Here is a 12,579-nt window from a genome sequence, read left to right as displayed (position 1 = left end):
ATCCCCCCAGGAGATATTAACCCTTGATTCAATACAGATATAAGGAGTTACACTTTGACCCTGTCTTCTAGCGTTTTATGTGTATAAAAAAATTGAAACGATCTTACCAGACTACGCCGTGGAACAGGAACAGTCTTTCAAGTGTGACAGGTTAGTAGCGTCGCTCCTGACATGGACTTGAGAGCAGAAAGCAGGCAGTGAAACTCGTCAACGCCGATTGCTTAAGGAGCTGTTAATATGAGTCGGGATGGTTTCGCAGAAGAACTCCCCCCGCATCTCCGGACCCTAACTTTCACCTATGCTCTCACTGAGAGGCTGATGGGACTACTTAAAACTCCAGTCCCAATGTGAAGAGTACTACCCTCCATAAGAGACTACTCTGAATCTTCCGACACTTCTCTGACAACCTCTTGTGACGAAAGGCAAAGAATGACTGGGGGATGAGGGGAGTTGGGAAGGTATTTAAGCCTTTGGCTGGGGTGTCTTTGCCTCCTCCTGGTGGCCAGGTTCTTAATTCTCACAAGTAATGAATAAAGCAGTGGACTCTCCTCCCATTAAGATGGAAACAATATTCTACTTTCCACCCCAAATAATTGAAGCAATAAATCCGGTGAAAATGTTCCATTTAATCATTCCCATTTTTTTTTTTTGAGGGGGAATAATCAGCATTAAGTCATGTTCTATCTTTAGTATTATAGATAAGAATCTTCTTCTTCTAATTTAATATCTTATGGATGAAGTATTCCATCATTAGTTATTAAGGGTGAAAATCCATATGGAAGTCTTACTGATTGGAAAAGGAATGACTTGATTTATTAAGATTTATACATGTATTCTCTCTGGAACTTTCTAACATACAAATAAAACTCATAGAAAACTCTTTATTTTCTGTAACAAGTTAGTTCAAACATTTCCACTAGAAAGTTTTGTAGCAAATGATTAATTTGTGAATACTAAACTGTTACACTTGTAATTGTTATATAAATAAGCATCTGTACCAACACATACATTTACACTGACCAGGGAATAGCAACAAATGAATTACAAAAGTACTAGAAGGGTCGCTCAGCGGAGCACAGAATTAAAATATGGAAAAGTATTAATAACTGTATAGAGTCTCTTTCAATGGCTCAAGGCAACAGGCAAACAGAAATCCCTTTGAATCCTGCACATACATCTTTTTATCCCATTATGGGGTACAATTGCCAGTGGTATCCCAGCAAAACGCTGCTTGAGATTAATGTCCTCAATTTGTTCCATAAAATTATTTCCTTTGCCTTTATTCATTCTGCGTCTGAAAAATAAAAAAAAATAAGTGTAAAAACATATGCATTGTCCAACAATACAAATTGTAAACAGAAATTATACATATATGAGAATATCATGGAAGACAAAACGAAAATGTCATGATTCAGATAGTGTGCAATTTTACAAAACTTTCCATTTTAATTCTATCATCAAATCAAATTCTTTAGTATAGTCTCATTTGTTGAAACTTGGTCCCTTTCCATGAGAGAATACTGAAGTAGACTCACTAGTGTGCACATGTCAAGCAATATGTAGAGCAATGTTAATCAAGTGACCTGTAGAGGGAGCTTTAGAGCACAGTAGCTTCAGCTACTCTATGTTAAAAAGTGTTCGGTAAACTAAGCTAATGAAAGAAAACAGCTGTATAGATAACAGCACTATTTAAAAGGCATATGAAACCCAACTTTTTATTTCATGCTTCAGATAGAGCATGCAATTTGAAGCTACTTTATAATTGACTCCTATTATCAATTTTCTTCATTCTCTTGGTATCTTTAATTGAAAAGCAAGAATGTACGCTTAGGAGCCGGCTCATTTTGGTTCAGCACCTGGGTAGCGCTTGCTGATTGGTGGCTAAATGTAGCCACCAATGAGCAAGCTTACATTCATGCTTTTTCAAATAAAGATACCAAGAGTACAAAGAAAATAGATAATAGGAGTAAATTAGAAAGTTGCTTAAAATTACATGCACTATCTGAATCATGAAAGAAAAAAAAATGGGTATGTTATGCCTTTATGCAAAAAAACAGAGAAACCGGGTCAGGCTAACAGAGACCCAAACCAGTCTCATAGAAACAAGGAGAGGCAACACTTCCTAACACAGTGCAACCGCACTCTAGAAAGCAATTGAAGATGAAGGTCCCCAAGTCGCAAAAAGGTAGCTCAGAATACCGAAATATTCAGAAACGAAACCTCAGATAGGTCTGACGAACAACACCTGAAGCAAAAACAATTTATGTTTACCTGATAAATTTATTTCTCTTGTGGTGTATCCAGTCCACGGATCATCCATTACTTGTGGGATATTCTCCTTCCCAACAGGAAGTTGCAAGAGGATCACCCACAGCAGAGCTGCTATATAGCTCCTCCCCTAACTGCCATATCCAGTCATTCGACCGAAAACAAGCAGAGAAAGGAGAAACCATAGGGTGCAGTGGTGACTGTAGTTTAAAATTAAAAAATACCTGCCTTAAAATGATATGGCGGGCCGTGGACTGGATACACCACAAGAGAAATAAATCAGGTAAGCATAAATTATGTTTTCTCTTGTAAGGTGTATCCAGTCCACGGATCATCCATTACTTGTGAGATACCAATACCAAAGCTAAAGTACACAGATGAAGGGAGGGACAAGGCAGGTACTTAAACGGAAGGTACCACTGCCTGTAAAACCTCTCTCCCAAAAATAGCCTCCGAAGAAGCAAAAGTATCAAATTTGTAGAATTTTGAAAAAAAAGTATGAAGCGAAGACCAAGTCGCCGCCTTGCAAATCTGTTCAACAGAAGCCTCATTTTTAAAGGCCCATGTGGAAGCCACAGCTCTAGTAGAATGAGTTGTAATCCTTTCTGGAGGCTGCTGGCCAGCAGTCTCATAGGCTAAGCGGATTATGCTTCTTAGCCAAAAAGAAAGAGAGGTTGCCGAAGCCTTTTGACCTCTCCTCTGTCCAGAGTAGACAACAAACAAAGCAGATGTTTGACGAAAATCTTTAGTAGCTTGTAAGTAAAACTTTAAAAGCACGAACCACGTCCAGATTGTGTAATAGACGTTCCTTCTTTGAAGAAGGATTAGGACACAAAGACGGAACAACAATCTCTTGATTGATATTCTTATTAGATACCACCTTCTGTAAAAACCCAGGTTTGGTACGCAGAACTTCCTTATCTGCATGGAAGATCAGAAAAGGAGAAACACATTGTAAGGCAGATAACTCGGAAACTCTACGAGCCGAGGAAATAGCTACCAAAAAAAGAACTTTCCACGATAAAAGTTTGATATCTATGGAATGAAGAGGTTCAAACTGAACCCCCTGAAGAACTTTAAGAACCAAATTTAAGCTCCAAGGTGGAGCAACAGGTTTAAACACAGGTTTGAGTCTAACTAAAGCCTGACAAAATGCCTGAATGTCTGGGACATCCACCACACGCTTGTGCAAAAGAATAGATAGTGCAGAAAACTGTCCCTTTAAGGAACTAGCTGACAATACTTTCTCCAATCCTTCTTGAAGAAAAGATAACATCCTGGGAATCCTGACTTTATTCCATGAGTAATCCTTGGATTCAGACCAGTAAAGATATTTACGCCATATCTTATGATAGATTTTCCTGGTGACAGGCTTTCGTGCCTGAATTAATGTATCAATGACTGACTCGGAGAAACCACGCTTGATAAAATCAAGCGTTCAATCTCCAGGCAGTCAGTCTCATAAAAATTAGATTTGGATGGTTGAAAGGACCCTGAAGTAGAAGGTCCTGTCTCAGAGGCAAGTCCATGGTGGAAGGGATGACATGTCCACCAGATCTGCATACCAAGTCCTGCGTGGCCACGCAGTCGCTATCAAGATCACTGATGCTCTCTCCTGCTTGATTTTGGCAATCAGATGAGGGAGCAGAGGAAACTGTGGAAACACATAAGCCAGGTTGAAGGACCAAGGCGCTGCTAGAGCATCTATCAGCGTTGCCTTGGGGTCCCTGGACCTGGATCCGTAACAAGGAAGCTTGGCGTTCTGGCGAGACGCCATGAGATCCAGTTCTGGTTTGCCCCAACGATGAACCAATTTTGCAAACACTCCCCCGGATGAAAAGTCTGTCGACTTAGAAAATCCGCCTCCCAGTTCTCTACACCTGGGATATGGATAGCTGATAGGTGGCAAGAGTGAATCTCCGCCCAGCGAATTATCTGAGATTTCTAACATCGCTAGGGAACTCCTTGTTCCCCCTTGATGGTTGATGTAAGCCACAGTCGTGATGTTGTCCGACTGAAATCTGATGAACCTCATTGTCGCTAGCTGAGGCCAAGCCTGAAGAGCATTGAATATCGCTCTTAGTTCCAGAATGTTTATTGGAAGAAGTGACTCCTCCTGAGTCCACGATCCCTTAGCCTTCAGGGAGTTCCAGACTGCACCCTAACCTAGAAGGCTGGCATCTGTCGTTACAATTGTCCAATCTGGCCTGCGAAAGGTCATACCTTTGGACAGATGGACCCGAGATAGCCACCAGAGAAGAGAATCCCTGGTCTCTTGATCCAGATTTAGTAGAGGGGACAAATCTGTGTAATCCCCATTCCACTGACTGAGCATGCACAGTTGCAGCGGTCTGAGATGTAGGCGTGCAAACGGCACTATGTCCATTGCCGCTACCATTAAGCCGATTACTTCCATGCACTGAGCCACCGAAGGGCGAGGAATGGAATAAAGAACACGGCAGGAATTTAGAAGTTTGATAACCTGTACTCCGTCAGGTAAATTTTCATTTCTACAGAATCTATCAGAGTCCCTAGGAAGGAAACTCTTGTGAGGGGGGATAGAGGACTCTTTTCCTCGTTCACCTTCCACCCATGCGACCTCAGAAATGCCAACACTATGTCCGTATGAGACTTGGCAACTTGGAAGTTTGACGCCTGAATCAGGATGTCGTCTAAATAAGGGGCCACTGCTATGCCCCGCGGCCTTAGGACCGCCAGAAGCGACCCAAGAACCTTCGTAAAAATTCTTGGGGCTGTAGCTAACCCAAAGGGAAGAGCTACAAACTGGTAATGCCTGTCTAGGAAGGTAAACCTGAGAAACCGATGATGATCTTTGTGTATCGGAATGTGAAGATAAGCATCCTTTAGATCCACTGTTGTCATGTATTGACCCTCCTGGATCATAGGTAGGATGGTACGAATAGTTTCCATCTTGAATGATGGAACTCTGAGGAATTTGTTTAAGATCTTTAGATCCAAAATTGGTCTGAAGGTTCCCTCTTTTTTGGGAACCACAAACAGATTTGAGTAAAATCCCTGTCCCTGTTCCTCCTTTGGAACTGGATGGATCACTCCCATAACTAGGAGGTCTTGTACACAGTGTAAGAATGCCTCTCTCTTTATCTGGTTTGCAGATAATTGAGAAAGGTGAAATCTCCCTTTTGGGGGGGGGGGGGGGGGGGGGGAAGCCTTGAAGTCTAGAAGATATCCCTGGGATATAATTTCCAACGCCCAGGGATCCTGGACATCTCTTGCCCACGCCTGGGCAAAGAGCGAAAGTCTGCCCCCTACTAGATCCGTTACCGGATAGGGGGCCGTTCCTTCATGCTGTCTTAGAGGCAGCAGCAGGCTTTTTGGCCTGCTTACCCTTGTTCCAGGTCTGGTTAGGTCTCCAGACCGTCTTGGACTGAGCAAAAGTTTCCTCTTGTTTAGCATTAGAGGAAGTTGATGCCGCACTTGCCTTGAAGTTTCGAAAGGCAAGAAAATTAGACTGTTTGGCCCTTGATTTGGACCTATCCTGAGGAAGGGCATGACCTTTTCCTCCAGTGATATCAGCAATAATCTCCTTCAAACCAGGCCCGAATAGGGTCTGCCCCTTGAAGGGAATGTTAAGCAGCTTAGACTTTGAAGTAACGTCAGCTGACCATGATTTAAGCCATAGTGCTCTGCGCGCCTGGATAGCAAAACCAGAATTCTTAGCCGTTAGTTTAGTCAAATGAACAATGGCATCAGAAACAAAAGAATTGGCTAGCTTAAGTGCTCTAAGCTTGTCAAGTATGTCATCCAATGGAGTCGCTACCTGTAAAGCCTCTTCTAGAGACTCAAACCAGAACGCCGCAGCAGCAGTGACAGGAGCAATGCATGCAAGGGGCTGTAGAATAAAATCTTGTATAATAAGCTAACAGAGCATTGCACCCACTTGCAAATGGATGATTAACCCCTTAGTTCAAAAAACGGATAAAAAATCCGATATAGACGTTTAACAGTCACACCAAACTGCCACAGCCTTGCTGTGGGCCTACCTTCCCCAACAAACGATTTTGGAAAGCCTAAGAGCCCTTTAGAGATGTCCTATACCTATAGCATTCAGGGGACTCCTGGAGGAAGCTGGATGTCTCAGTCTGTAAAAGTTACTGCGCAAAAAAACGCTAAATTAGGCCCCTCCCACTCATAGTAACACAGTGGAAAGCCTCAGGAAACTGTTTCTAGGCAAATTTAAGCCAGCCATGTGGAAAAAACTAGGCCCCAATAAAGTTTTATCACCAAAGTATATATAAAAACGTTTAAACATGCCAGCAAACGTTTTATATTGTAAATATAAAAGAGTATTACCTCAGAAAGTAAGCATGATACCAGTCTCTATTAAATAACTGTATTCAGGCTTACCTTACATAAATTTGGTATCAGCAGCATTTTCTAGCATTCACATCTTCTAGAAAAAATCTTAACTGCACAAACCTCATAGCAGGATAACCTGCACGCCATTCCCCCGCTGAAGTTACCTCTCTCTTCAGTCATGTGTGAAAACAGCAATGGATCTTAGTTACAACCTGCTAAGATCATAGAAATCACAGGCAGATTATTCTATTTTTCTGCCTGGGACAAAATAGTACAACTCCGGTACCATTTAAAAATAACAAACTTTTGATTGAAGCAAGATAACAGCTACATTTCACCACTTTCCTCTTACTACCTCCATGCTTGTTGAAAGTTGCAAGAGAATGACTGGATATGGCAGTTAGGGGAGGAGCTATATAGCAGCTCTGCTGTGGGTGATCCTCTTGCAACTTCCTGTTGGGAAGGAGAATATCCCACAAGTAATGGATGATCTGTGGACTGGATACACCTTAAAAGAGAAAACACTGCACGCTGCAGTCATCTAAAAATTACTCTGAAACTTAAATACTTGCAGGGCAAGTAGAAGCAGCTTAAGATAGGATCCTTCAGATTGCAAGTAACCACTAACCAGCGGATAACATCGCAGGCTAAGAGCCGCCAGTCCTTCCCACTAATCTTGAACGTGGAGAAAGGAGAAACCTCAAAGAGGCCTACAGTATGAATACAGTATGAGAATGCTCCGAGGACAAAATAGAGCAACAGATCTCAGATCCTGCTCCAACACCGGACCAGCCCAAGGAACAGACAGGGGTAGACAGGGGGAACAGAAAGACCCCAACCACAAGCCCCCAGGGAATGGACAGAAAAAGGGGGGGACTCACCCACCCCAACAGAGCTCGGGTGCCAACCCAATCCGCTCCTCCAAAATAAGGCACTCCCAAGGAGAACCCCCTAGGACTTGGAACTGAGAAAAGAGCAATAGATCCGTAGGAAGACCTGCCACAATTCTCTTAGACAACCTCTACATAGAGAGATCAATTACCAACAGGTGGAACAGAGCAGCAGATGCTGCCCCTTACAGAAATAAACCACCTGATCTAACCTCCTACACACAGGGCAGGACAATGACCCTCCAGAGAAAGGAAACCCCAGCTCATAAGGAAGACAAACTATCCCCTCAAAAGGGAAGGGCACAGATAAGAACAGCGTACATGTCCACAAGGCATGAAGCTATAGTATGATCAAAACACGGACCGAATGAAAAAATCATTCAGACACCACTGTTGACCCAACAGAGAAATAACTCCCCATGAAGAGTAGCACACTCCGTCCGGAGAACAAGTCAGGCCTTTCATCCTGCCAATCTACCCCATAGCCCAGACATATGAAGAATATGTGAGATTGTTGTCACATGTACCACACAGCCAGTACTTGCCAGATATTCCTGCAGCTCCTTTAATGTTTCTGTAGGCCTCTTTGTAGCCTCCCAGACCAGTTTTCTTCTCGTCTTTTCATCAGTTTTGGAGGGATGTCCAGATCTTGGTAATGTCACTGTTGTGCCATATTTTCTCCACTTCATGATGACTGTCTTCACTGTGTTCCATGGTATATCTAATGCCTTGGAAATTCTTTTGTACCCTTCTCCTGACTGATACCTTTTAACAATGAGATCCATCTGATGCATTGGAAGCTCTCTGTGGACCATGGCTTTTGCTGTGGGATGCGACTAATAAAATTTCAGGAAAGACCAACTAGAGCAGCTGAACTTTATTTGGGGTTAATCAGAGGCACTTTAAATGATGGCAGGTGTATGTCGACTCCTATTTAACATGATTTTGAATGCGATTGCTTAATTCTGAACACAGCTACATCCCCAGATATAAGAGGGTGTGCACACTTAAGCAACCACATTATTTTAGTTTATTTTGTTTACTTACCTCCTAAAATATTTTTGTTTGTTTTTCAATTGATTTGTACAGTTTATAGGTCACATTAAAAGGTGGAAAAAGTTCTGAAATGATTTATCTTTGTCTCTTTTTTACATCACAGAAACCTGACATTTTAACAGGGATGTGTAGACTTTTTATATTGTGTGTGTGTGTGTGTGTTTGTGTATATATATATATATATATATATATATATATATATATATATACACACATACACACAAACGTATATACACACATACATATATATATATATATATATATATATATATACACACACACACACACACATACGCACAGTCACTAATAAGATAGCACTCACTGGGTTTAAAAATAAAACTTAGCTTTTAATGTAGAATTCTCAAAGATTAAAACGATCCCATGACGTTACGGTGCCAACCAGCACCTTTATCAAATGGTTCAAACAGTTCCTTCAGGCAGATGATAAAGCCTGACATCCACAGGGAAAAACAGGTTAAAAACTATGAGACAATGCAGCTTTATATACACATTCTATCTTGATTGCAAACTTAGTTCAACTGTGTGTGTGCACGTTCACATCACTGAAGCCACGCCCCTTCCTGATTCATAGTGTGTTGTCATAGGTGCAACCAGCACCAACAAAGTTGAAAACCCTGGTAACGGAGCTGTGTGTAGTACAAGGCACATTTGCATATTCACTGCTGTGTGACGTATCAGGCTAGTGGAAGCGTTTCTGTGCAGATCTGCAAAAGTCCCATATCGATGTTAAAAGCAAAGCACTGTTTGCAGAGGACACACTAAATCCTTGAAATAGTACATGTTTCATGTAAGGCTAGAAATTATACATTGCATGCTGCTGGTTTGGAGGGTATGCTTAAACATTTGGTATAAACGTGTGATAAATATTGGAATCTCATACGCCACAGATCATACATGCCAATCAAAAATAAGAAATTACACTGATCTGATACAGGGGGATAGGCGTTAGTTGAACAAAAAAGGAACAGACAGGCACTGTTTTGTGACTAGTATTGTACAGACCAATTTCTGTAAACTGTGTCTTTACCCTATAAAGGGGCCATGGATTAGAATTTACCCCAGGAGTATTATGTGAATCGCAACTGCAGACTTGTAGGGTTTTACTTAAGGTTGATTTTGTTTCACTTACTTACTTAGAACTACTACGGGTAAAAAATAGTTCTAGTAGATAGCAAGTGGCAATTTACTTCAGGTTTATATACATTAGTGAACATTGATGGTATATGCTCACAACGTTAACAATGCTTCCCCTATCTTTAGCTGAGAAAAACAGGAGTGAGAGTTAATAAGGAATGAGTCTGACTGCAACAATGTAGTTTTGAATCAGCCATTTGTAAACACTTGGAATCTGCTGAGTAAATGTTACAGGTAGAGTTATGCAAGAGTGTATGCAAACAGTTCTCCGGAATAGTAGCAGAGCGGCAAAGCTGCAACAAAGTGTCTGAGTGAGGATTGACCGACGTGTGACGTCAGCGGAGGAACAGCTGTGAACTCGAGTTCCAACTTCGAGGAGGTAGGTTGCAAGAGCTTGCTTTTAGGAAACACGAAGTGTTTAGAATCCTGGGTTAAGCGTTTGCAATACTTCACCCCTTAGCTTTAAGGTTGACTGAAATTCAAAGAAGCGATGTTAGTCGCAGTCCGGAGGAGTATGCTAGAAGCCGGAAAGGGCAGAGCGGCTCAGCTGGTAGTAAAACCAAATCCGAATGAGTGTAGTTAAAGGATTGTGAGAAAGAGGAACTGCAACCTTGACGAACAGACTTCTGACCCGAAAGCCCAGCTGGGCTAAAAGCCAATTACCTTAACAGAATGCTACATAGATGCTACGTAGATATTGGCAAACGATGGGGCAAATTTTGCCCCCATCGCTGTGCCGCATGTTTGCAAAAAGTATTCATTATTAAATAAGTAATTGTGTGATAAAAATTTCAATACTTCACAAATATATTTAATCTCAATGGTAGCATAAAGTGGCTTGATTCCATCCTGCAGCCTATTGCTGTGTCACAGTTGAGCTACCTACAGGACAACTCGCATCTTCTGCTTACCTTGGATAAGATTACATGGCACACTGAATATTCATGGGGCGTAATAGATATTACTTCCCTATATACATCAATTCCTCAAAATCAAGGCATTATAGCAGTAAAATATTTCATGCAGAAAGATTCACTTTATGCTACCATTGAGATTGAATATATTTGTGAAGTATTGAAATTTTTATCACACAATTACTTATTTAATAATGAATACTTTTTGCAAACATGCGGCACAGCGATGGGGGCAAAATTTGCCCCATCGTTTGCCAATATCTATGTAGCATTCTGGGAACATATATATCTATATTCCTTTAACAATCCTTGGAGTGAACAAATTGCACTTTATGTGCGTTTTATAGATGATCTGCTTTTTATCTTTAAGATTCCTCTTGATGATAGTATATTTTCAGATTTCCTAAATTATTGTGATGATATGAATCTAAAATTTCCTGGAGTTTATAATGAACTATTTAGATCTTACCCTTCAGATTGTTGACAATGCTGTGACCACCAGTACATATAGAAAGCCAACTGCTGGCAATACCATCCTGCATGCACAATCCCAACCTCCTCATCATTTAGTACAGTCCATCCTGAAATCTCAATTTTTAAGAATTAGACGAAATACCAAAATAGATAACATATATGAAAGGCAATCTATTGAATTAAGGGATAGGCTAGCAGCAAGAGGCTACAAACTACAACAATTAGAAGAAATGAATCTGTTAAACATCATGGAACTAAAAATCGGGAAGAAAACTTGCACTATAGGATACATGATACTTATTCTAATTTTAATGAGGCTACAGTTTTTTCAACACCTTACAGCCAATATGGAGAAATAGTTAAAATTCTGAAAAAACATCTAAACTTGTTACAATCTGATGTTTTACAGCCCCTTATAAATAGTTGCAAATTTGTACCTAAAAAAATCTAAGACACTAGCACAGACTTTATCACCTAGTCTAGTTAGGAATGATACTTTAAAACCTAAGAATGTAACCACATGGTTGAATAAAAACATAATTTATGTAAGAACTTACCTGATAAATTCATTTCTTTCATATTGGCAAGAGTAAATGAGCTAGTGACATATGGGATATACAATCCTACCAGGAGGGGCAAAGTTTCCCAAACCTCAAAATGCCTATAAATACACCCCTCACCACACCCACAATTCAGTTTAACGAATAGCCAAGCAGTGGGGTGATAAAGAAAGGAGTAGAAAGCATCAACAAAGGAAATTTGGAAATAATTGTGCTTTATACAAAAAAATCATAACCACCATAAAAAGGGTGGGCCTCATGGACTCTTGCCAACATGAAAGAAATGAATTTATCAGGTAAGTTCTTACATAAATTAGGTTTTCTTTCATGTAATTGGCAAGAGTCCATGAGCTAGTGACATATGGGATATCAATACCCAAGATGTGGAGTCTTCCAATCAAGAGTCACTAGAGAGGGAGGGAATAAAATAAAAACAGCCATATTCCGCTGAAAAAATAATCCACAACCCAAAAAATAAGTTATTTTCACTTTTGAAAGAAAAAAACTTAAATCAAAAAGCAGAAGAATCAAACTGAAACAGCTGCCTGAAGAACTTTTCTACCAAAAACTGCTTCCGAAGAAGCAAATACATCAAAATGGTAGAATTTAGTAAATGTATGCAAAGAGGACCAAGTGGCTGCTTTGCAAATCTGATCAACTAAAGCTTCATTCTTAAAAGCCCATGAAGTTGAGACTGATCTAGTAGAATGAGCTGTAATTCTCTGAGGCGCGGTTTGACCCGACTCCAAATAAGCTTGATGAATCAAAAGTTTCAACCAAGAAGCCAAGGAAATAGCAGAAGCTTTCTGACCTTTCCTAGGACCAGAAAATAAAACAAAAAGACTATAAGTCTTCCTGAAATTTTTAGTAGCTTCCACATAATATTTCAAAGCTCTTACCACATCCAAAGAATGTAAGGATCTC

The 12,579-nt window shown here is 40.6% G+C and overlaps 1 protein-coding gene across 1 annotated transcript in view; it reads right to left on the bottom strand.

Annotated features, from left to right (window-relative positions):
* Window positions 1-867: 867 nt before the first annotated feature.
* ZHX3 (zinc fingers and homeoboxes 3) overlaps window positions 868-12,579 on the bottom strand; it is a 236,787-nt gene continuing 225,075 nt past the window's right edge. Inside the window, exon 5 of the mRNA XM_053714256.1 lies at window positions 868-1,294. Coding sequence (XP_053570231.1) covers window positions 1,284-1,294 — 11 coding nt within the window. The 3' untranslated portion in view covers window positions 868-1,283. The remainder of the gene's footprint in view (window positions 1,295-12,579) is intronic.

The sequence above is a fragment of the Bombina bombina genome, chromosome 1 (assembly GCF_027579735.1).
Source record: "Bombina bombina isolate aBomBom1 chromosome 1, aBomBom1.pri, whole genome shotgun sequence".
Classification (NCBI taxonomy): domain Eukaryota; kingdom Metazoa; phylum Chordata; class Amphibia; order Anura; family Bombinatoridae; genus Bombina; species Bombina bombina.
The sequence above is the reverse complement of the archived record's forward strand: the minus strand, read 5'-3'. Positions and strand labels throughout refer to the sequence as shown.